General features: G+C 58.9%; 1 protein-coding gene across 2 annotated transcripts in view; it reads right to left on the bottom strand.

The window, feature by feature from the left end:
* Positions 1 to 604: 604 nt before the first annotated feature.
* CPNE2 (copine 2) overlaps positions 605 to 24904 on the bottom strand; it is a 40719-nt gene continuing 16419 nt past the window's right edge. The window contains exons 5-16 of one of the 2 annotated variants that reach the window (XM_062177756.1): positions 23720 to 23791; positions 22171 to 22254; positions 21856 to 21945; positions 20569 to 20667; positions 20067 to 20153; positions 18201 to 18260; positions 16478 to 16611; positions 16105 to 16159; positions 12335 to 12386; positions 10947 to 11080; positions 2145 to 2378; positions 605 to 1029 (exon numbers count right to left, since the gene is read on the bottom strand). In XM_062177756.1, the coding sequence (XP_062033740.1) occupies positions 922 to 1029; positions 2145 to 2378; positions 10947 to 11080; positions 12335 to 12386; positions 16105 to 16159; positions 16478 to 16611; positions 18201 to 18260; positions 20067 to 20153; positions 20569 to 20667; positions 21856 to 21945; positions 22171 to 22254; positions 23720 to 23791 (1209 nt within the window). In that variant the 3' untranslated portion in view covers positions 605 to 921. Of the gene's footprint in view, positions 1030 to 2144; positions 2382 to 10946; positions 11081 to 12334; positions 12387 to 16104; positions 16160 to 16477; positions 16612 to 18200; positions 18261 to 20066; positions 20154 to 20568; positions 20668 to 21855; positions 21946 to 22170; positions 22255 to 23719; positions 23792 to 24904 lie in introns of both variants that reach the window. The other variant, XM_062177755.1, reaches the window with a different exon arrangement.

Here is a 24904-nt window from a genome sequence, read left to right as displayed (position 1 = left end):
CCTGTCTAGGCTCCTGAGGCCAAAAAGGCTCTCACACACTGCAGACCACAACGGCTGGGAGACCCGAAGGAGGTCTGCAAATGGGTGGCAGCAGCTGCTGTTCAGCTGTGGGGTGGGAAGGCACAGGACAGAGGAAGAAGTGGCAGGGAGACTGGAGGGGGTGTGGTATTGGCTGGACCCGTACACTGTGCCTCCCAGAAACACTGTGGGGCCTGCACGTTCTGTTCATCCACAGATACCAGGTGTGTACGCTGTGCCAAGCTCTGGGCCAGTTTCACAGACGTCATCACTGTCCATATGGAACACAGATCCCAAGCGGAACTGTTTAGACCAACATCTCAGGCGTGCTGGCGGGGAAGGGCACTGTCCTGTTCATTTCCTTTCCCAGATCGGTGAGCCCATCAGGTCCCAGCTGAGAAAGGAGCTGACACAGGACGTCCGAAACTCCTTTATTACCCTGAGTATAGCAAATGGATCACAGTCACAGTATTCAAAAACAAAACAAAACAGAGCAGGGATTGGGCACCGACTACGACACCAAGTATGCACCAGGGACGTATTCCTTTCAGTCTGCAGCTAGTTACTTGGAAAAAGCCAGTTGTGATTGTAAAAATTTTATTATCTTTAATAACAATAATAACCGCACTAAAATTATACAAAGTACATTCAATACTTAAAGAATGGCAGGGGTGGGGAGAGGAGGCAAGGAAGCCAGTTTGGCCTGAAAGCGTCATCAGTTGACTCCAACAAAGGAGGCCCAGCTGGGCTGGGGAAGTTGGGGGTGGAGGTCCAGTTGTAAAAAATGAAACCATGGATGGGCTTTAAAAGGCCACCCGCAAGGTCGCAGGGCCAGTGCATGCTCCTGGGGGGGGTGGGGGGTGGGAGGTTCGGCGGCCGCATGCTGCTACCGGGCGCTGGCGCTCAGGCGGGCTCCGAGTTGGTGGGGGGCAGGTTTTTATGCTTGAAATACTGCACAACTTGCTGGGGCAGCTCTGCCAGCACAGCTTTGGCCAGAGTCTCTTTTGCTGCCTACAGGGTCGAGGGTAGGGTGGGGAGGAGAGAGAATAAGGATTAATGCAGGCACGGAAGCTGTGAGGGACCCCATCCCAGACAGCTGTTACAGCAGGTGTCCACGGAGGACATTAGGGCTGAGGGCCAGGGCTGCGGGGCTGTCTAAAACCAGCTCTGCTCACCCCAGTCCATGCATGAAATCTATCACTAAGCAGCTCCTTTCCCTTTGTTAAGTATAACTTCCACCTGAGCACTTGCGATTCCTGGGAGTGACATTTTATTTGAATTTGTCTGTGGGAGGCTTTTAGGGGAAAGACAGTGGAGGCGAGCTGCACAGCCTACTCATCTGTCTGGCACACATATCCAAAGCACCTTCTTGGCCCGTATAAACGGGCCGTGACTGGTCCACTGCCAGGTGGCCAGCCAGAGGCCAGGCACGTGGAGGGGCTCAGTCACGGACCCTTGTGTGAATTGGTGACCGATGCCCAGCATTTGTCCTCAGGGGGCTAATGCTCCAGGGGAAAGAATGGAGCCATTGCAGGCAGACCCGGAGGATACAGGCAGAGACGTGAGGCCCTGCACTCAGTTCTTGCCCAGGCTGCCTCCCGGGATCTGTGCTCTTCCAGCTGCAGGAACTGGCGCTCAGGCCCCAGTGTGGCAGCGTAGGGGTGGCATCCAAGACACTGGGCCCTGCAAGCCAATCCCAGGCTCCTTGTGGGCAGACCTGGGGTCCCTGCAAATAAGGCCAGGCTACCAGTTCCCCTACACAGGGCTCTAGGGAAAGGAGGCTGACCTAACATAAGGAAGGGCCTCATCTTCCATCTCTCTCCTATGAAGCGGCGCTTCAGGAAAGCCCCTCACCTCTTCTGGAGGTCCTTCGGCCTCATCCCTCCGTCTGCCTGAACTGTCTCATCCCTGCTGCTCCCTCAGGAGCACAGGGCCTCCAGAGACCCAGCTGGTCTCACCTGGGGCATGGTGCCTGGCAAGTGGTAGCCCTCAGGGGTACACAGTCACTGGAACCGAGGGTAGAAGAGGTTAGCACTGGGCCAGACAATCCCAAGATTTTCATCTTCAACTCTGGTTGCCGGGGTGATGTAACTGCCCCCCCCCCCCCAGCCTGGGCCCACACTCACGTTGCGAAATTCTCGAAAGGGCACGAACTGCACAATGTCCCGGGCTGCCTCCTCCCCCGTGTGGGAGCGCAGCCGGTGGCTGTCCCCGTCCAGGAATTCCATGGCAGCGAAGTCCGCGTTGCCCACGCCCACGATGATGATGGACATGGGCAGCTTGGAAGCCTGCACCACGGCGTGCCGCGTCTCCTCCATGTCGCTGATGACACCGTCTGTGATGATGAGCAGGATGAAGTACTGCTGCGGAGGGGTGGGAGGAGGGGTCAGCGGAGCCTCAGACCCGTGCTCCCTCCCTCCTTCTCCCAGCACCCAAACCCTTTGGGCACCGCCGCAGCTGAATCCCAGCCACTGGGAAGCACACACTCCTGCCCTATGTGCCATCCTAGACGCCCCTGTTGAGGAGTCTGGGAGTCCCAGACGCAAGGTCTGGCATTGCTGGCTGCTACACTGTAGGATCAGCAATTGACTGAACTCACGGTGCCTCAGTTTCTTCATCCGTGAAGTGAGACTTGCCACACATCTATCTCAATGACATGCCCGACAGTGGCAGTGGCTCCATCAGCCACCTTCCTGATGGCTAAGACTCCCCTTCTGGGGATACCTGTGATCCACTTGTCCCCTAACTCAGCCCCGGTATCTGCAACACCCTGCAGGAACCGAGAGCCAGGTCGTCAGGGCCCCTGGGAGTGGGGGACTGTGTTGGGCAACAAGCGGCCTTGGGTGCCCCCAGATGTGGCTGTGAACATCACACAGAGGATGGCGGGAAAGGTGCTTGCTATGGAGTGGTTTCTCAATGCCAGGAACCGTGCCCAGGAGGAAGTCTTTGTTTGGTACCGCTGCGTCTTTAACGCCCCTGGAACAATTGCTCACCTCCCTCATCGAGAGCGAGAGAAGGCAGAGAGCTGGGTAGTTCGGGAGGCAGTGGCCTCTAGCCAGACTCCAGGACCAGCGAGGAGTGTTTATTTTTATTGTTACCCTCTGTTTATGGCAAGTGATACTGAATCTTCATTTCCAGTGGGATAGAAAGTTTCTTTGTAAATTACTTAAGCACAAAAACACAGAATGATTGGTGTGAGAGATGTGTGAACAAGTTCAGACTGAAGAGGGGAGAGGGCGGCGCATGAATGAAGACGGGAGAGCCCACGGACGACCCACAGGCAGAGGGCCCAGGACCTCAGCATCAACTTCATTCTGTCCTCACACCCTCGGGTGCATTCTGGAAACTGTTTTCCCCATCCAGGAAGTACACAGGAAAGCCTTGGGATCCTAATATTCGCTGCCTTCTTCTCTGACCCTTTTTGTTGCCAGAAAAGGAACCTGGGGCCGGACTAGTGAAGGCCGTGGAGCTGCGGAGGGCAGAACTGAGCCAGGCTCCAGGTCAGCACTTGGCCACCTTCGCATCCAGCCAAGCGTTTGCTCCTTGGGAAACTTGCAGAGACTACAGTCTCAGCCCCCAAGGGTGTCTTGCTCCCCTACCTGTTCCCCAAGTGCAGACTGTGGAGAGTGAGCCCTGGGGAGATGTGGAGCCTGTCATTGTCAACCTAGCTCTAGGCAGCAGTAGTCCAGCTCTTGTACTGTGCCTTTAAGAGACTGATCTCTTGGCTGGGGATACCTGTTGCCATGGAGATGGCAGCCTGAATCCTACAGTGGAGGGCCGCTGCTGCCAGCCCCCCATCTCCAGCTCTGGGGGCCATCGTAAGCCCATCAGACCCTGTCCCTACACAGCCCACCACTGTTCCAGGGCCCCCACCCCAGGTCCTCCTCTAACCCCAGCTCCATCCTGCCGGGGAGAGTCCAGGACAGTGTTTCTGGGGCACTAAGAGGCCTGGCAATGAGGAAAGGAAGGAATGCTTGCCCTTGGTCTGACGCCACTCAGTGGGTGGGACTTGTCTCCAAGCCCCTTCCAGCTTCCACGTGCAGGCCCCCACCTGCCTCCCTACGTGGCCCCCTGGGCTCTCCCATTTCAATCAGCCATGTGCCTGGATTAGGAGGCGCGGAGGGCTCAGGCCTGGGCCTCCCTCTTAGCTGTGCAGCCTTCCTCCCCATGGAGGTCACCAGGCGCCAACAGAGAGGTGAGGAGTCCACAGCGATGGAGCGACAGTGTCCACACAGACACGCCCTGTGGGACCCTCCCTTTTAGAGAGGACAGGACAGCTTCAGAGAGGTTCAGTGTCTCCTGAAGGCTCCACAGACCACACACGGCCCAGATTCAAACCGAAGTCTGGCTGACCGCACGGCGGGGCTCTCCATGACGCCCGGACGCTTCGGTGGCCCGTCAGCATCTCTCCAACAGTGAGGCCTGGCAGAGGGCAGCGTTCCTCTTGTCCAGCACCCCAGTGCCTGAATGTCCAGGACAGAGTGAGGCCAGGGGCTCTGGCACTGGACTTGAGCCCTCACTCCCACGTGCAGCCATAATGTTTGGGGTCCGTGTGCCTGGCCTCAGCTCCCACCCAGCCAGCCTGTGAGTCAGTGTGCAGCCTGAGCCAGCCTTGGCAGTGGAAATATAAAGGCAAAAAAACAACTCCTGGGCTCCTCACCCAGCCTGGGCAGAGCTGCAGTTGTCCAGGAGCCTCAAAGGCCCATTACAGCCCCAGGGGTCCACAGCCCCACCCCTAAGACAGGTTGGAGGGGGTGGGAGGGAGGGGGCGGATGAGGTGGGCCGGGTAGGCACCCCCAGCATTGCCACCTCCATGCCTCTCCTGGTTTCATTCCTTCTCCTCTGTGTACCCTTCCCGGCCACAGCTCCACGACCCTGACTCTTCTGTCCCGAGCAGAAGGTTCTCCCTGCCACAAACTGTGTCCACTGCTGGGAGCACTCCCCGCGACACTCCTCTCTCCACACAGTGAGCACTCCAGGCAGTCCCTCGTTCACATGCAGGTGCACACACGTGTGCGCACACACACACACACACTCACACACTGCACCTCCCAGGCCCATGCGTGGTCTCCGTGCCAGAAACAGCCATTCACTGTCAGGCTGAATCCCTAAACCCGAACTCCCACCACATTCCAAGGATGGAGAGGCTCTTTTCTTGCCCCAGAGGTCCTCCGGGTTTCTAGAACTGTCAATTGTTACTTCCCCTAATGGATTTAGCATGTGATTCGATTGATAAGAAACTGACTTGACCAGGACAGCTCCAGGCAGTCTGGGGGAAGCTGTACTTACTCCGTAGCTTATTTGTGAGAAGTTGGCTGCAAGGGCCCTGTGGGTGGAGGTGGTGGGGAAACCCCGGATGCCGGCTGCTTTCCAGCTCTCCCTTCACTGGGACACCAGATGCCAAGGTAACCAACCAGGAATGGGACAAGAAGAGCAAGGCCCAGGACTTAGGGGCCAAGCAGAGGGATGACGAAGGCCCGTGACAGCCGCCCGACCCCATCCAAACCTGCTTTATGCCCTCCCGGGGCTTCCCACAGCCCTCAAGAGAAAAATCCAGATTTCGATGGCTTCCCAAGCCTCATCTGCCTCCCTCACCCTCCTACAGCGCCCATCTTCCTTCACTCGTGCCACCCACCAGGCCTCCAGGCTTTTGCCGAGGCTGTGCCCTCTGCCTGGGACCCTCCACGCACACATCCTTTACCAGGCTAACTCGTAAGCTGCTTCCACACTTCAGCTTGGAGGTCACTTTTCCCAGAAGGCTCTCCGATCTCCCCCTGGGCCAGCTGCCACCTTGATGATCCTGTACTCCCATCGTAGGTTTAATCACATTGCACCACGGCTGGTGCCTGCCGGCCTGGCTCCCCAGCGGCCTGCAGGCTCGGAGAAGGTGGAGGCCGTTTCTTGCTCATCATGGTCTCCCCAGTGCTATGCAGAACTATGCTCGGTAAAGACGCGTTGAGTGAATGAATGGGAGAGTGCAGGCCTGCCTAGAGAGACGCTTCCACCACCTGCTCTCCGTTTCCTGTACGTGGGTGTGCCTGTGTGTGCATATGTCTGGGGACAAGGAGGGTGCCGCCACACCAAACACTCCCCCAAAACCAAAAAAACAACTGAACAAAAGCATCACACAATCTGCAAATGACTTCCTTTTGCACCGGGCCTCTATGTGCTCAGCATCACCAAACACCAGCCCAAGAGGTGTCCCCGGAAGACTGAGCCACCAGGGAAGCCCTTGCTGTGTGCCGGGCACTGGGCTGAACGATTTTTGCATCCATCTGGGGGAGTCCTCACAGTGCTTCTAGAAGGCAGGTGTTGTTTCCATAATCTCTGATGTGTGCATGGGAAACTGAAGCTCAGAGAGCTTAAGCTACCTGCCCTGGGTCACACAGCCACGAAGTGAGGGAGCTGGGATTGGAACACAAGAGCTCGAGGCTGAATCATTAGGCAGTCCCACCCCCCTCCTCTGGTGCACGCTGAGACCAGGGATGGTATAAGGCAGGGGGTGCAGAATGGCTGTAGCTACCCTTGGACTTCAGAGGGGGAGGGGCCTAGAGATCCCCTGACCCCACGCCTGCAGCCCAGAAATGTTTGGAAATCGCCCAGGGTTACACAGCCTGGATGGGCCACAGAACTTACCAAGGACAAGGGAGCCAGGAGAAGGCTGCCCACCCCCTACCCCACCCCCCAGGCCAGGAGGACCAGGTGAAGACAAAAGTGTCCAGAGAACCAGAACTAGATGTCCCTTGCTTGGGCTTCAAGTCCTTTTTTTCAGAGAACACGTAAGCACACAGGTTTGGCTCCAGGCCTGGGGTCCAGCAGGCAGGGCCCACCTCTCCCCAGGACCTCATCTCCTGCCCGGTCTTGCCCTTGGCTCAGCAGACACAGCAGGTCAAAAAGCCCTGGCAGGAACTTGATGCTGGGCTGCATGCCTCCTCCCCACCCTGGGCTCTTCCCATAGAACGACAACGCAGGCCTGGAGGCCAGCTCAGGCAGGGAGCAGACTGGGCAGGATGCTGGCCGTGGCCTCGCAGTGGGTGGGGTACTGGCTGAAGGCTGCCTCTCACTCACCCTCTCCAACCAGGCCCTCTGCAATGCCTCCAGGAATTGAGACACCAAGGGGAGACACTGGCATCCCACCTCAGAGAACCTGGGTTCAGTTCCTGGCTCTGGCTCCTCAATCCAGCTTCCATGCAGACTGTGGGAAGCAGCAGGTCGTGGCTTAAGTAAACTGCCTCCCATGTAGGAGACCTAGACTGAGTTCCCAGCACCTAGTTTCAGCTCTGGCCCAATCCTGGCTGCTGTGGGCATTTGGGGAATGAGCCAGCAGATGGGCTCTCCCCATCTCACAAATAAATAAATTGATTTTAAAAAGCAAAACAGGTGGGGCCAGTACTGTGGTGTAGTAGGCTGAGCCTCTGCCTGTGGTGCTGTCATCCTATATGGGTGCTGGTTTGTGTCCCTGTTGCTCCTCTTCTGACCCAGCTCTCTTCTATGGCCTGGGAAAGCAGCAGCAGATGGCTTACGTGCTTGGGCTCCTGCACCTGTGTGGGAGACCCAGAGGAAGCTCCTGGCTCCTGGCTTTGTATCTGCCCAGCTTCGGCAGTTGCAGCCATCTGGGGAGTGCACCAGCAGATAGAAGACTTTTCCGTCTTTCCCTCTCTGTCTGTAATTCTACCTCTCAAATAAATAAAATCTTTAAAAATAAATAAATAAATAAGTAAAAGCGAAACAGGGGCTGGTATTGTAGCACAGCAGGTTAAGCCACCATCTGTGACCTAGTATCCCATATGAGCACCAGTTTGGGTCCCAGCTGCTCCACTTCCAAGCCAGCTCCCTGCTAATGGCCTGGGAAAGCAGCAGAGGATGGTCCAAGTGCCTGGGCCCCTGCCACACACGTGGGAGACAGGATGGAGTTCTGGGCTCCCAGCTTCAGCCTGGGCCAGCTCTGGCCATTACAGCCATTTGGGGGAGTGAACCAGCAGATGGAAGACTTCTTCTTCTCTCTCACTACCTCCCTTTCAAAAGCTCTACCTTTCAAATAGAATAAATCTTTAATAAAACAAACCAAAAAAAAGAACACAAAGTATCTCCCAGGCTTTTCCCAGTTCAGGTTTCTCATTCATATCGCCTCTGGTCCTCCCATCAGCCCAAGGTTTACTACTATTTCCTAAGAGAAACAGGCTCCGAGCAGGGAAGGGACTTGTCTCAGTCCCAATGCCACAGTCAAGGCTGGGACTAGAGCCTTCCACTGACCAGACTCCCACAGCGGCACGACCAGCACCATTCCTTCCCTGCCCTCCGACCTGCTCCCTGCCTCAGGGCTCCGTGCTTGCTGATCCCTCTGCCTTGGGATGCTCTTCCTTGAACTCATTGCTGGCCTGTCCTTTCTAGTCCTTTAAGTCGTTTTAACCAGGCTCTGTGTCATCTCATTTCATCCTGACTGCTCTCTCAATGTGGGTTCCATTGGTGTTCCCACTGCACAAAGAACGTGGGGGTAGATGATCTGCTTCTGTCTCACAGCGAGCAAGGGGGAGGCAGGGCAGGATTCAAACCCTGGCACCTGCTTCTGTGGCTCCCACTCCCTGCAAAGACTGCAACTGCCCTCCAATCAGGAGAGGCTTTGCCTTCCCCGACCTCTAAAGCCTCCCCACCCCACCCCGACTCCTATCTTTGCTGCCACCTCCCAGAAGCCCACCTCCAGCTGCCCCCTGGCCAGGTGCCCCACCTCCCTGGGCGGTCTCCAGAGTCCCCTTATTCATGGACCCGGTCCCTTCCATTGTCTCGTCCATGCCCCCTGGGCCTGGCACCGTGCACAGCCCGTGGCAGGGGCTGACCTAAATCCATTCGTTCGTGGAGCAGAAGGAGCACCTGCCACATGCTGGGCCCCGGGCCAAGCCCAGAGAGATGATGATGACGACGACGATGACGGTGAACAGAGTCCCAGCCCCCCGGGGCCGAGGGGCCCCCGCAGAGAGACTCACACAGACAAGCAGACGTGGAGAACAAGACGTTGCTGACTCTCGTCAGGGACAGGATGGGAACAGAGAGAGAAGGCAGCAGACCCAGGGGGTCAGATGGGTGGCAGAGAAGGCTGCGCTGGGGAGGTGGCACTGGAGGGGACCCTGAGGGGCGGGAAAAGCCTGCGGAGGCAGTGCAGCCTCGGCATGGCCACAGCTTGGTGTGTGCTGTGGTTTGGATAGGGTTCATTTTTTAAAAATTTGCATTTAGTTAAGAGGCAGAGAGACAGGGACAGACCGAAGCCTCCCACCCAGTGGTTCACTCCTCAGATGCTCGCAACTGCTGAGGCTGGACCAGGCTGAAGCCAGGAGCCCGGAACTCACTCTGGGCCTCCCACATGGGTGGCAGGGACCCAACTACTTGAGCCATCACTGCTGCCTCCCAGGGTGCTCATTAGCAGGAGGCTGGGATAGGAGGCCAGGCCCCCGATACAGGATGCAGGCGTCCCAACGGTGACTTAACACTGGGTCTTGCTGGGGTGCTGGGGTTCTCACGCCAGCCCCTGGCGGTTCTCCCTCCTGCTCGCAGGGATTCCTGGTGATCGCCTGCTCCTGCGCGTGTAGGGTGGGACACGGCCGAGGGGACCCTCGCTGCAGCCACACCGAGCTGCTGCACTACTGTGAGCTAAATAAACCTCTTCTCTTTCTGAACTCAGCTGCCCCAGGAATTTCGTTACAGGAGTGAAAACTGGACGCTCCCACGTTGTGTTTGAGGAACGTGGTAGAGTCAGTGTGGTGGAATTCTCATGAGCGAAGGAAGGGGCGGAGCAATGGAGAGGAGATGGGTGAGTTTGTGGAGGGTTTTGGGCAGGGGAGTGGCTGGGTCAGACCCTCCTGTAGAGGACTAGAGCGGTGAGCAAGTCCAGGATAATATTTTGGAGTAGAGTGAAAAGAACATTCTAGAAGGGACTTCAATAACTCTTTCCTTTGAATGATGTGGAAGCCCAGGGAGGGACAGGGGCTTATCCAGGGCTCCCCATGAATGGTGGCCAGGAGGGAATTGGCCTCAAATTTCCTCAGCCCCAGGTCAGGTTCCCCCACTGCTGCCCAGGGCTAGGTACCCAATTCTGAGCCATGGCTTGAGCCTGAGCAACAGGTCTGGGGACAGGGACTGGGAAGTCCTATTTGTAGGGTCAGGGAAAGGCAGAAGGAATGTTAGCAAATTTGCCAAGGTATTGGGACTGTGCTCAGAGAGGGCGGAGAAGATTCCTCACCCCCCACTGCACAGCGAGGTTGGGGCAGGTCACGGGGTATGCTGGGGAGGTGGGCAAGGTGACCGTAGTGACCCCAACACAGGCATCTGGCCCTGCCAGTAGGACCCGCCCAGGAGTCTGCCTGGCGCCAGGAGGGTGGCAGCAAGGAGCACTGGGGATGCAGAAGCCCAACAAGGCCATGTTCCATATGTTCCAGACGCCACACTCACAGCAGCCTTGGCAGCCTCAGGCTGGCCACTCGCCTAGTGCCTGAGTGCCAGGCCAGGGCCAGACAGTTCTGCAGCCCTCGGCGTGAGGCTGGGGCTGCTCTGATTGGAGCCAGGTAGCTCAGAAAAGTCAGCAGTAGGGCCTCAGGGATCGCCATCTGCTGGTTTCCACCTGTCCCGGGAGCAGCACGCACCCCCGCCCGGGAGATGCAGCCCTCTGGTCAGAGCACTACTTGCTAAGCATGAACAAAACCGCTTTCAAGTCTGAGCTCCCAGGAAGCCAGGACCAATCAACCTGCTCCGACCCCCTACCACACTGCAGGTGAACTGAGGCCTGGACAGAGACAGGGTCGCAAGTAGGATCAAGAGCCAAGCCCTGGGGAGGGTGGTGGGGTAGGAAGGGCAGACTTCAGTCCAGCCAGCCCTCCCTGGTGTCAGGCAGCAGGGTCCCGCCAGTGCCAGCCTGCCCGTGCTCGCGACTGCCTACTCACTGTGGCCGTCTGCTGCTGCGTGGCCTGGGCTGCAAACCGTGCCACGTGGTTGACGATGGGGGAGAAGTTGGTGGGACCGTAGAAGCGGATGTGGGGTAGGCAGGCCGAGTATGCCTGGGCGATGCCGTCCACGCCTGCCCGGGGGAAGAGTCCAGATTAGCCCAGACTGCCCCCCCCCTCAACGCTGCACCTGCCCTCATTCTGCTGCTTCTGATGCACCTACTTCAGACTCACCCAAAGTACACCTGCCATGGCCAGGTGGGGCCCGGGATTTAAAGCTTAGGGCCCTGAATAGACCTGAGTTTGAATCCTGCCTTCGCCACTCCTTAGCTGTGGGGTCTGGGGCGAGGTGTCTCATCTTTCCAGGGCTGTTTCCTTGTCTGTCAGTGGACTGATGATTTATAGTGTGGGGCAGACGTGTGCAGTGGCCGGGAAGCCACCCAGAAGCACACACCACAGCTTCCGCTCAGGCCGAGGAGCTGCAGATGCGCACGGGGCCCCCGGACACCGGAGCTCTTTGAGTAGCTACTGTCATGAGCCAACAAATGTCCCACTGTCCAGAAGGCCAGACATGAGGCTGACCCCCCTGACCTTGGACGCATGTCCCCGGGGACATACCCCAAACCAGCCAGACCCCACCGGAGTACAGGGCCACGTTTCTAGCCGAGATGGCCAGGCCATGCTTTCCAAGTCACAGATCGTCCCCGAGTTGGTGGCATGGTGGGTCTCCCTTCTGAGTACAAGCCTGGCTGGCTTTGGCTATCCCCAGGGGAGGCAGGTGCTCTGCCTGAGCCAAGATCTCCTGCTGGTAGGGACCATGCTCTTCCCGATCCTCCGAGGGCCCCTCTCCTCCACATTTCTGATCTGGGAGGCTCAGAAATTCTCTTAGGCCTGGGGCGGCATGAGCACAGATAGCACACTCATTCCTCTGCCCCTCGCTCACCCGGTGCCCCACCAGGTATCTCTGTCTTTGGCCACAGAGCAGGGCCAGCCAGCCGCCTCAGGATGGGAGGGAGGCAGACAGGAGGTGAGAGCAGATGTGGAAGGGCGGCCTCTTGCCTCCTCCTGGTTCACACAGGGCTTCCTGTCTTTCTTCCCTGACTGCCCAGAGAGTAAGCGACACAGCTCTCACACCTCCCTGGGGAGGGGGGAGGAGGAAAATGCCCAGAGAGGCACAGTGACTTCTCCAAGGCGCCCCAGCCAGGAAAGGGCAGCAGCTGGCCTTGAACCCAGGTCTGTGTGACTCCAAACTCCAGCTCTTCCCCACCTGTCATTCTGAGCATCCGTGCTGGGGAGGGGTGAGAGAGGGGGGCAGAAGCCTGTACCCTGGGCCCTTGCTCCTCCCAGGGAGACGGCCATGCCTGCGCAGGTGTGGGGCAGACACTCACCTGAGCAGAAGGGGTTGGTGGGGTTGAAGTTGATGGCGAACTCATGGGAGACCTGAAATGCAGAGAAAACGTGGGGCTGGAAGCCTCCTGCCCTTGAGCCTGGGCCCAGGCCTCTGCCCAGTGCCAGCCCAATGCTCTGAACGTCCACCCTAGCCCCTGACTGGGCCTCTGATCCCCCCACCCCCGCTGCTGGGTGGGACCACAAAGGCCCACCTCCCGTCACCCTCACCACAGAGGACACCAAACCGCCTATATCCCCAGCCTCTTCCGGGGGCCCGGCTGCCCACTGCCCCTTCCCCGCGAGAGTCCCTGAGTGGGGCAGAGAACTAAGGACAGGGGGCCAAGGAGCACTGCTGTCACCGTGTGTGGGGACGCCAGGAGGGGCCGCTCTTGAGGGGCTGCCATGGCTTTCCCCATCTCAACAGTAAGCAAACATGCTCAGAAGGGGGCCCACCGTATGCCAGCAGCCCAAACCGGCCCAAACCGGATCCCCTGACAACCATTCGGGGATGAACTGGAGGAGGGGCAGCGGATAGGGCTGGCACCGGGGCCCCCGCCCTCCAGCCTGGCTCGTCAAAACCAACCCTGTCCAGCTCAGAACCAACCCTTGTGCTTGCCCAAGGCACTGGGCCGTGTCCCAGCTTCACTCTGTCAGCAAACAAGTACTGCACGGCCACTGTGTGCCCGGTCCTGGGGCCCAGCGCCTTCCCTCAGACATCACAAACAGATCACTGTCTGGGCCGACAGCGCCCAGGCAGGGCGGAGAGGCCCCCATGTAAATGCTTCTCAGCCTGGAAAGCCGGGGAAAGGGAGCTACAGGCTGGGTAAAGGCCATGTGCAAAGGTCCTGGGGTGGGAATGAGTGGGAAGAAGGTTCCTGTGGCAGGCAAGTTAGAATGAGGAAGAGGGGGAGGGGCCAGGTCTGGCAGGCTCCCACAGCAGGGGGTGGGCCCAGTGCTTGGCCTTCTCCTAGCCTGGTTCCAGTGTCTCTTGGCACCACCACCAGCCACTCTGGCCTGGCCAAGTCTCACCCTCCCAAGTTGCCCTGGGACCTTCACAAGGAGGCTGTCGCTCGAGAAAACATCTCATTCAACCAAGTTCTTGCCTGGTGTCCTAGCGATGGGCACCTGCTGGGCCTGGCCGCCCCAGCTCACCCTGCCCGCTGGGCGGCATCCCGGGCCGGGATGCCCACCCCTCCCGCCCCGGAGCCAGAGCCACTCCCTGACATTCTAGGTGACAACTGCCCTCCCCGGAGAGGACATGGCATTCTGGAAACAGCGCGTGGCACAGCAGGGCAGACATGAGGGGCCCTGGTTGAGCCCTCGGTGCCACGCCCCACAGGCTGCCCATGGGGGAGGCAACAGATTCTGAGAATGAGGACTAGAGTCCATCTGTCCAGTGGGAAGCCAGGCCCCTGGTGGTGAACCTGACCTTGGGCAGTCACTTGGAGGCTCTGAGCCTCAATGTTTTTCATCTGTAAAGTGGAACAATCTGTGCTGCCCTGGCTGCATAGCCTCGGGTCTCACGGGCTGCTTCCTCTCTGAGCCCCCGTCTCACACCTGTCTTCATACCCTGCTAGGGGCCTACCACCCCCCACCTCAGGTGATGTGGGAAAGCTTAAGATAATTCTAAGTTCAGGAGCTGCAAGCTACACCTCCCTCACTATGCATTGCCATGTTCACCCACCTGTCAATCAGGTGACCCCCTCCCCCGGAAGTACTTCCTCTTACCTGGGATATGGAGGTGGTTCCATGGAAACACTCATAAAAAGCCAGGTAGAACGGGAGCTCGCTCGTGGACCCAGGACGAGCAGAGCAGGGTATGGTAATTCCCCTTGACCTTCCCTGGCCCACTCTCCCTAAATAAAGCCCTCGTGTGCCTGTGTAATTTTCTCTTTGTAAATCAACATTAGCCCACGGCACGTCGTGTTGGTGCCTGTACTCAGAATTCTTCTCCAAGTAAAAGGTGAGAGCCTGGAAAATTAGTATAGGCCCAAACTAGCCCACAACACAGGGAGCGCCCCCAGCTCCTCCCCTGCGTCTCTGACCCACTTGCCCTGCAGGAGCGGAGCCCAGGCGGGAGTGCAGCTGCTGGTTCAGGCCCGCCTCCCACACCACAGGGCCTGGGTTTGTTCCTGGCGCCAGCTCCTGACCCCAGCTTCCTGCCAGAGGAGCAGTAGCGGCTCAGGGGATTGTGTCCCTGCCACCCACGATGGAGACCCAGGCTGAGTTCCCTGCTCCCAGCTTCAGCCCTGGCCCAGACTTGGCTGTTGGGGCATCTGGGGAGTAAATCAGTACATGGGATCTCTCTCTCTCTGTTTCCTGTCTCTAAAATAGCACATAAAACTTAAAAAATAAAAAGAGTTGAGCTGGCTGTCCTGCACACTCGCTGCCTCCACTCCCCTCCCCTCGCTGCCTGCACTACTGGGAAGGCCCTGGCCTAGTCAGCCAGGTGAGCTCCTCCGGCCCCGGCAGTGCCCGGCCCCACGGAGCCCGCCAGCCCACTGCGGCGATTCCTCACAGCCTCCTCCGCCACAGGGGGTCCTACAGGGCCTACCTCAAGGGTAGGGTGGGGAGCCAGTGAGGTTGGGCACCAAGGCAGAGCTGTGTCTAAAACCTCCCAAGGGCCCAATAAATGCCACTTCTCATCGGTTTGCTTCCCAGGGGCTTCCAGGCCGCCCCTCCTCTATGTCCTCCCCACGCAGGTCCCTCGGACCCAGTCTCTGCCTCCGGCTCTCAGAGCCAGTTCCTCACTCACCCTGCCTGCGTCCCCCCAACCCAGGCAGCTCCATTCACCCTCCCCCTGGCGGCCACGCCTCTGTCTCCCTCCCCTGAGCTCTGGAAGCTGACCCATGGCCCACCTCTCTCCTGGCTTCCCGCCTCACCATGTCCCCCACCCAGCCGCCTGCCCTCTCCCCATCCCCCAGCTCATTCCCCACCTGCATGCCCAGCTAGAAATAGGGGTGGCCTCCTTGGCCACATCCATTTGACCACCCAGCCAGTCCTATCCTCCAAGGGTGCCTTCTCACCACCTTGCCATCCTGCCCACTCTCACCCACCAGTCCTGCTCAGTAGCTAGAGGTGGGGTGCCTATCAGACCCTGACACCCATGCTGCCCCCACTGCCCACCTCCCAGGGAGGCTCCAGGCACCCCGCCTTCTGAGTTTCCTCCAGCTCCTCTGGCCCGCCTGCCTCCCCGGCAGCACACCGGCTGCTCTCTGCCCCAACACCCCCCTTGCCCCATCAACTCCTACTTACCCTTCCCCTCTTGGCTTAGACCTGGCCTCCTCCAGGAAGCCTTCCCTGATGGCCCTAGGCTGGGCTGGGTCCCCTCCCTTGGGCTGCCTTCAGGCCCGGGCAGCCCCTACTTCAGCACGGATGGCAACTGTCCGTCTTGAGGGTTGCAGATAGACAGCCGGACGCCCAGTTAAACACAAACTTCAGGTAAACCGCAGATTGTTTCTGGTGTAAGTGTGCCCTACACAACACTCAGAACATACTGGAAAACTGTGAAGCTCAAGGGTAACTGGTGTCTTGTATTATTTATTTATTTATTTTTTTGCTAAATCTGGCAACCCTGTCTGTCTTCCCCACTCGGCATGCATTCCAGGGAGCAGAGACCATAACTGTGCTGCCCCTGGTATAGCCCAGCGCCTGCATGAGGGTCAAGCTAGAAATGGGTGTGGTCTGAGCCCCAGCCCAGGACCCTTTGGCCCCAGATCCCAGAGTCACTGCCACCAGCCCCACCTCAGCCCTGAGTGACTCAACTCACCTTCCAGTCTGGGGGTAACTGGGCCCCGAATCCTAGAGCTGGGAACATCTTATCGCTAACCAGAGAGAGAAGAGAGAACGCTGTGAGACACTCATATGGGGCCTCTCCCCACCCGCGTTCACCCCTGCAGACTTAGTTGTCTTCCATCCGCATTTTCTTACTGACTACCTGAGAAGGATCCCATTTGAATCTGGATTCAGATGTTAAAAATTCGGTAATTGATTAGCAATGTCTGCCACAGGCATAGGAAGGTGCAATAATAGTATGTATGCCATGTGCTGGTCATTCCTAGATCTGATGATCTCTGGGTCCCTTTAGCTTTGAAAAGCTGAGCTTCCCAGTGTGGATAGAGCCCTGGCTGATCCCAGCTTACCTGTCATAGTCCTGAATGATCTGCCCGACAGCCCAGATGGCCGACAGATATTCGTTAGTGCCCATGGGGTTGATGTAGTGCAAAGAGGAAGGGTCAAGGGGGTTTCCATTGGAGGCTGTGAAGTCTATTCCAACCTGCAAGATGGGTAAGAGGCCCTCAGTGTGCCAGAGACCCTAGCTCCCTATCCCGCCCCAGGGACCAGGAGGGGCTGATGGGACACAGGAAACCCATTGGTCTGAAGATGGTCTGAAACCCAGAACTGTCTGACTGTGCCACTCCTCTGCTCTAGTGCCATCTGTGGCTCCCCATTGCCCAAGCATAAAATCCACTGCCCAGATGTACCACAAAAATAGCTGAAAGTCCCAGATTCCTTGTTCTCACTGTTGTTACCCACATTCCTTCCCATTTCCAGGCTTCACTCACAAGATCCCTTCCGTATGAAAAGCTAGGCCATTCCTCTCTATCTAATTCTCTATCTTTCAGGCCCAGCTCAGATGCCACTGCCCCAGTGAAGCCTTCCTAGATACCTCAACCCTCACCCAAGTCATCTCCCTATTGTCCCTCAGAGCACCCAGGGGCCCTGGGCTACCTGCTAGGGCAGTGCCTGTCCCTACACATAGCTGGCTGCTCACTGCAGGGGGGGCACATGCCGGCCAGGAGCCTGGGCCACACAGGGAAGCGCTCAACAGGGACCTAGGGGCTGATGGGAGAGCAGAGATCAGGGTTGCACCTGCTCAGCCCTGAGGGGACCCCAGCCCAGACCCTGGAGGGGAAGCACAGAGAGGTGGGCCCGGCAGGGAATGACGAGGAGCAGGAAGCTGGGGGAGAGATGGCCCCCTCGGGGCTCAGTCACCCTGGGGTGGGAGAGGAGGGGTTGCCCACCCAAAGCCCCATAATACCGCTGGGGGGCCAGCTCTCGGAGGTCAAGGATGGCACAGTTTGGAGTCTGGCTTAAGGAGGTGCTCAGGGTACGTCTGCTGAACGAAGGGACCCACGTAGGAGGAACAGGAGGGCCTGGTCTCTCTTCCAGGGAGGGGATGGTGGTGAGCAGTGAGGTTAGAGGTCGGCAAGGCCAGTCCCCTGGCGAGGACCTCCAGCCCCAGCAGCGAGGGGCGTGGTGAGGCAATGTGCCCTAATAACCAAGCCCCTGCTATGTAGCAGGTGCTGTGTCAGAGGCTGAGGCCGGAGCAGAAACAAAAGGTACAAACTGCCCAGCCGTGGCACTCGTGGTCCCCACGGTGGGGCACCTGGGCCAAGCCAGGAATGCCCAAGACCCCTCAGAGAGGGACAGGTGCTGGGAGGGGCACCCAGGAGCGGGGAAGCACCAGGGGAGGGGTTCCTGGAGGCGGTGGCAGAGGGAACAGCATAAGCACAGCCCTAAGACGCAGCAGGGACGGGCACAGGGGCGAGCGGGCAGGAGCAGCGTGGGGGGCGCCACGTGGGCCGGGGGGTGGGGGGGAAGATGGCAGCAGCTGAGGCAGGTGGGGGCCTGGCTGCAAGGCCTTGTCTAGTGGGGAGGAAGCTGGCCTTTTCTGTGGGGGCTGTGCAGCCAGGGGCCTGACTCAGGCCCACCCACAGGGCTAAACCACCCGTGCCGCCTTCTCTGGGGCCACCCCAGGGAAGTCCTTTCTGAAGTTCACCCCAAGTCACTCCTGTTGCAATGACGGCCTAAGCCTGGAAGTGAGGCCTTTGCAGGGGTGGGGGGCAGAGGGGAGAGGCTTACAGTGAACATGAGCTGGCAGCCGCCCAGGATGTAGTCCAGGAAGGAGTAGTCCCGGTGTATCTGGAAGGCAGCGGAGAGGCAGTGGGTCTCCGGGATTCGGCCACACGGGCCATGAACACCCAGAGGGGAGGAGCTTCTCCAATCCTGAAGCCTCCATAGGGCCCAGGAGGCCAAGAACAGTGCAGGGGCCTGATCCGATTACAACAAAATCCCGATCTCTCAGAACAATGGGTGAGGAACACACACACACACACACACACGTCATGACTCCCAGAGTTCAGGCTCAGTTACACCCACCAATTACACAGCAGAGAAAGTCTCAGTTGGTTTCTATTAGGTCTTACCTCCTCCCAGCCCTCGGTGACCTCCCATTTTAACAAAGGGGGAACAGGCTGTGCGGCCGAGGCCACTGCTCTGACCTAATCACGCGGCTCAACCAGGCTCTGTTTGCTCGGATGCTCTCAGCCTCTTTCCGACAAAGAATCTTGGCCTTGCCATTGGAGGGGGGTTTAGAAGCATTCCTCCCAAAATAAATCTACTGAAGTCCAAGCTATTAAGGCAGGTGCCAAAAACTGAAAGAAAGATGTGAAATGTGGAAGTTGCGGACACAAGGACTTGGGGCCGGCGCTGTGGCATAGTGGGTTAAGCCACCATCTGTGACACGGCCATCCCATACGGGTGCCAGTTCAAGTCTTGGCTGCGCAACTTCTTATGCAGCTTTTCCTGCTGATGCACCTGGGAAAGCAGTGGAGGATGGCCCCCATGGGAGACCCAGATGAAGCTCCTGGCTCCCGGCTTTGGCCTGGCCCAGCCCCAGCTATTGTGGCCATTTGGGAGTGTGAACTAGCAGATGGAAGATCTTTCTCTGTCTCTCCCCATCTGTTTCTAACTTTGCCTTTCCCAAAAGTAAGATAAATCTTTGCAAAATAAAAAAAAGACCTGATGTTGCACCTGCTTAAAATGTTTTGTTTCTTTGAGAAGCAGAGAGAAACAGAGCAGGAGAGAGCAAGCATCTGATTGCTCACTGGTTCCCTCCCCAAATGTCTGGGACCAGGACTCAGCCAGGGCAAAGCCAGGAGTCTAGAGCTCAACCCAGGTCTCCTAATCACGTGGCAGGGACCCAAAGGTTTGAGCTCTTGCCTGCTGCCTCCCCGGGTCTGCACCTGCAGGAAGCTGGAGTCAGGAGCTGGAACTTGAACCCCAGTACTCTAATATGAGACGCACACAGCCCAGCCAGACTACTAACTGCTGGGCCAAACACCCCTGAAGGCTTTTGCATTGCGACCTCGCAGCAGGTTCATAGAAACCCTGGCCTGGTCCAGCCTGCTGGCAGCCAGCAGTGCCATACACACTCTGAGAGTCGCGCCCCGGGGCCCGGGCTGCCCTCCTTAATGACCTGCCCGAGCCGGCAGGTATTTGGCCAGTAGACATGCCGGCCCCCGACCCACTGGCCACTGCTCGGTGGGCTTCATTGCCTTTTGGGGCCGAAGTGGCTCCAGCTTACCATGGGGGTCTTCACTCAGAGGACAGGGTGACCCCACCTAATGTCCTCTGCCCCTTGGGTGTCCACCACACACTGAATGAGTCACAGAGCAGGCAGTGGCGGCTCCCAACAGGAGAGGCCTGTGCAGGTGATCTCATGGAACATGATATGGGACACTCCCTAGGTGCCCTACCTCATTAACACCCATTCTACAGAGGGGGAGACTGAGGCCCTGCGAGGGGTCACTCGGGTCTCAGAGCCAGCACACGGCAGAGCCAGGATGGAAACCTGGCCCTGGCTGGCTGCTGAGCCGCTGCCCTGCCTGTGCCCTCTGCGGTGGCCCCGACCCTGGCTCCAGCTCCCGGTCAGCCCGCCGGCCCCACCTTGCACGAGCGCAGGATGATGATGCCTGAGTTCCTGTAGTTCTTTTTCTTCCTCTGCTTCTTGGGGTTGATGCATTCGAACTCCACCTGGGCAACACGGGTGGAGGAGAAGCTCAGATTGGGGCTCTCTCAGGGACAGCCTCGCCCAGGCCCTAGAATCCGGCCCCCACCCCCAGCCTTGGCGTTTCCTCCAGGGAGTCTCCCTGGATGTCCACACCCAGAAATGGTGGGAGGCGCAGACAAAGCCTCCACATCACATCCGGCTGAGGGCCCAGGAGCCAGACAGCTCCTGACTGCTCACCGCATGTCCACACTGTGCCTGCAGCATCTTACTCAATGCCCACCCCAGCCTTTGCCCCAACTGACAGATTGGAGAAACTGAGTCTCAGAGAGACTGTGTGTCACGCCCAAGGTTACAGAGGCAGAAGATGTGGGATCTGAGCTTGGGCCTGTGGGATTCCGAGCCCCGGGCCCCTTCCCCGCCCTGCTGGGGTCACCTCACCGGGACGCCGTCTCGAGCCTCGCACATCTGTGACACCGAGGTCTGGAACTCGCCGATGAAGTCGTGGCCCCCGTCGTTGTCATAGTCGTAGCACGTGACCTGGAGTGGGGCCAGGGCAGTCACCCCACAGCCGCCCCTCACCGAGTGCCCCCAGCCCTCCCAGCTCCCTGGACAAAGCCCACGTTTCCTGTTTGGGTGGTGCCTCCCCGGGCATGCTGGCCTCAGCGGATCCTGAGCTGCCTCCTGCAGAAAGCCTTCTGTGTGCTGGGGCAAGGGGAGAGGGCACCTGCTCCAGACATGGAGGCTGCACCCCCCGGTGCAGGAGCCATAACACTTCGTGCACCTGACACTCGGCACCTCCCACCTCGGGTTGGGACCCGTGCTGCCCGGTGGGCTGTGGCCTTGGGCCCATTCTGGACTCTCTTTTTTCTTTTTTTAAAAAGAGTGATTTGATTTATTTGAAAGGCAGAGTGACAGAGAGAGAGGGACACACACACACACACGCACAGAGAGAAAGAGAGAATCTTCCACCCACTGGTTCACTCTCCAGATGGCCACCATGATGGGGTTGGGCCAGAGCCAGGAGCCTGGAAGTCCATCCAGATCCCCAACATGGGGGCACAGGCCCACACACCTGGGCCAGTATCTTCTGCCTTCCCAGAGCCATCAGCAAAGAGTTGGTTGGGCAGTGGAGCAGCCAGGACTCGGACCGGCACTCTGATAGGGGATGCCGGCATCATGAGCAGTGGCTTAGCCCACTGGGCCACACTGTCAGCCCCAGTTTTGCTTTTCTTGAGGGGGCACAGGAACCCCACTTTACAAGCTCGCTAACTTAGCAGCCATGACACTCCTAGGAGAAAGGCAGGAAGTAGGGAGCCCATCCTACTGATGGGTAAACCGAGGCCCTGAAAGGGATTTGGTCAAAGTCTCACAGCAGGAGCCCCAGAGCAGACCCGTTTCCTGGTTCCCTGTCAGGGGATCCCTGCCCTGCCCTTCTGTCTCCCAGACCCCAACGACTGAGGACCGTGGAAAGAGACCAGTACCCACGGCCTTCCCCGGGCGACAGCCATCGCCTCCAAGGTCTTCCTGGCCAGTAGCTCTGCAGACCTCCAGTTCACATGGGCCAAACAGACCCGGGGGGCGGGGTGGAGGGACCCAGGGCTCCTGCCTCCCCTACCGCCCTGCCCCGTGGTGTTCCCTCCATCTTGGTAAGGAAGAGCTTGGCCAAGGCACCCTCAGGGAGCCCGGCTGGGTTGGTGGGGGAGGGGGAGGGGCTGAGCGCCTCACCTGGATGGGCTTCTCCATGTCCCCCTCACACAGCGACACCAGCGGCACGGTGAAGGGCTTCCACACGGGGTCCAGCGTGTACTTGATCACCTGCAGGGCGGCGAGGGCCGGGCTGAGCTGGGCCCACAGCCGCAGCTCTGTGGTCGGACACCCGGGGGGAGGGGGTGACAAGACAGAGGCACAGCCACACTTCCGGGGTTAGCAGCCAGTGTCCCTGTGGCTTCCCAGGTGCCATCACGGGTCCTGCACAGCCCCGATCCTGAGCCGCTGCAGGTGGGGGTGGGGGCTGAGAACCCTGGGCCCCAAGGCACCTACCTCAGTCCTGTGCACCAGCATCCACTTGCCGTCGTCCCCGGGCTTATAGAACTCCAGGAAGGGGTCTGACTTCCCAAAGAGGTCCTGGGAGAAGCCGGAGGACAGAGGTGAGGGGGCTGCCACAGATTCAGGGGGATGGCTTGGGGCCTGGCTGCCTCCCCAACCCCTAGTCAGGGTAGGAGACATGGGCGGAGCCAGACTGGCGCTCTCCCCCCAGCCTCTACAAGGCTCAGCCCCTTGGGACCAAGCTGATTCCCCACCCAGGGGACCCCCTTCCCCCACCCCATGGTTTCCTGAGCTTGGGCTCTGAGCCCCCGGGACCTAGAGCCTGCGGGAGACACAGCGAACAAGGCCAGTCAGTAGCAGATGCTGGGTGAGAATAAGCGTTGAGGAGACAAGCACAGTGGGACAGGCTTGGAAAGGCAAGGACGCTGCGTTTTAGGGAGGGCTTCACGGAGGAGCTGACACAGAAATCAAGGTTGTCGGAGGTGAGGGGACGCCATGAGAACCTCCCTTGGGCAGACGGCACAGCAAGTATAAAGTTCCCGAGGCAGGAGGGTGCTGGAGGAGCCCAGAGATAACAAGAGCTGAAGCCCAGGGAGGCAGGCGAGCGGACAGGGCCAGCTGAGGAGCCACTGCAGGCACATCTGATGGGGCCCTGGAGGGACTGTAAAGGCCCTGTGGTCTACACTAAGCAAGCAGACTTCCCAGCTGTATTCTGAATACCTCGTTAAAAGAAATTTTTAAAAAAAAATTATTGAAGGTCAGCACTGTGGCAAAGCAGGTGAAGCCACCACCTGCAGTGGTGGCATCCATATGGGTGCCAGTCCCAGCTGCTCCACTTCCGATCCAGCTCTCTGCTATGGCCTGGGGAAGCAGCAGAAGATGGCCCAAGTCCTTGGGTCCCTGCACCTGCGTGGGAGACCTGGAGGAAGCTCCTGGCTCCTGGCTTCGGATCAGCGCAGCTCTAGCTGTTGCAGCCATCTGGGGAGTGAACCAGCAGACGGAAGAGCCCTCTCTCTCTCTCTCTCTCTATTTCTGTCACTCCCTCTCTGTGTCTGTAACTCTGCCTCTCATAAATAAATAAATCTATGTAAAAATTAATTATTTGAAAGGCAGAGAAGCAGGGACAGGAATCTCCAATCTGCTGGTTCACGCTCCAGATGCCTGCAACAGCTGGGGCTGGGCCAGGCCAAGGCCAGGGTCCCCGAACTCCATCCATGCGGGTGCCAGGGTGCCAGGTACTTGAGCCATCATTGGCTGTCCCCCGGCGTGCACATTAGCAGGAGGCTGGAATTGGAAGCAGAGCTGGGATTGGAACCCCGGGCACTCTGATGGGGATGTGGGGGTCCCGAGCGGTGTCCCGTCTGCTGCCGCCCAATGCCCACGCCCCTTGAATACCTTTCAAGGGGGGGACTCTCACTCTCACTCCCGCAGTGGTAAAGGGTCCTAGTGTGGATTGGCCAGTCGAGCCCAGGGCCAGGCCACATCCTCATGGGGCTGGGGGAGAGGATAGGGCTCCCGAGGGAAATCCCCTTCCCGTGCCCACCTTCTTGTCCAGCTTCCTGCCCGCCAGGCTCAGCGTGATGACCCGGTTATCCGACAGCTCCTGGGCGGCAATCTGTAAGGCAGAAGGCTGTGAAGGGGGAGGACTTGACTCTGAGACCCCTGAACCTCACGCCAGGCCAAGTGGGCGCAGGCTGCCCCAGCAGTCAGTTCCCCAGGGCTTGGAGTTCAGTGCCCGGTGACCAGGGACAAATCTGTGTCTCCCCCACACCTTGGCTCCTGTCTTCTGGTCATGAGGTTTCAGGAGGTGACTGCACGCGCCCCAGAGAGGGGAAGGGTCTGCAGACCCAGGAGCACGGCTAGCACTAAACACTGAGGGGTCAGCAACAGTGGCAACTGCACTGAGGCTCGGGGCCACCCAAGCTCCCACGCTGTCTCATCACACCGCACTGGTCACCTGTCCTGCATGCGGGCCCATCAGCCAGGGCCCTCTGAGCCCAGTGTAGCCAGGGCTGGACCAGCTGGGTAACTTCGATGCTGCTGAGAGCACTCTCCCCTTCCCCACGGAGCGGAGGCAGCCCAGGAGCCCACAGCAAGGCGAGCAGGCTGTGTCTACACTTGGCTGGGGCTTCCTCTCTGTGGCCCTTCCTCCACGACCAGTCATAGTGCCCACTGCACTATGAAGTGTCCATGAAGGCTGTCCATTAATGCAGGGGGTGGCGCGCTGGGCAGGCAGGGCCCCAGATCACGTCCAGGCAGAGGGAAGCTGGCTTGTGACAGCTCTAGACTGAGGATGGTGGTGGCAGGAAAAGGGCAGGTTAGGGTCTGGGACGTTTGCAGAATGCTACGGACTCAGCTGGCCTTGAACCCAGGCATTTCCGTGAAGGGGAGGAAAACAAGAGAGGTGGGAAGGCAAAGTAGGGCCTGATGGGCCCTTCACAGCTCTGGAAGGTTCCACAGGCAGTGGGGAGCCGTGCACGGTCCAGAGCAGGAGAGTGAGGGCCACAGGAACCCACAGAGGACAGTGCTGCCCAGCCAGCCTGGCAGGTGCCCTGGGCACTGCACAAGCTTGGGGCCAGCAACGCAGCACAGAATCTCTGGGATCCCCGGTGCTCCCGCATCCGTGAAATGGGCTCGCCTTGCCTTCTGGGAGCCTTGAGGACCAGGGCCAAGGGCCGGACAAGAGTCGCTGAGCCATGCAGAAGGCAAGGTGCTTCTGAGGGACCCC

The sequence above is a fragment of the Lepus europaeus genome, chromosome 19 (assembly GCF_033115175.1).
Source record: "Lepus europaeus isolate LE1 chromosome 19, mLepTim1.pri, whole genome shotgun sequence".
NCBI classification, from domain to species: Eukaryota; Metazoa; Chordata; class Mammalia; order Lagomorpha; family Leporidae; genus Lepus; species Lepus europaeus.
Note: the sequence above shows the minus strand (reverse complement) of the source record. Positions and strands in the feature narration are given on the sequence as shown.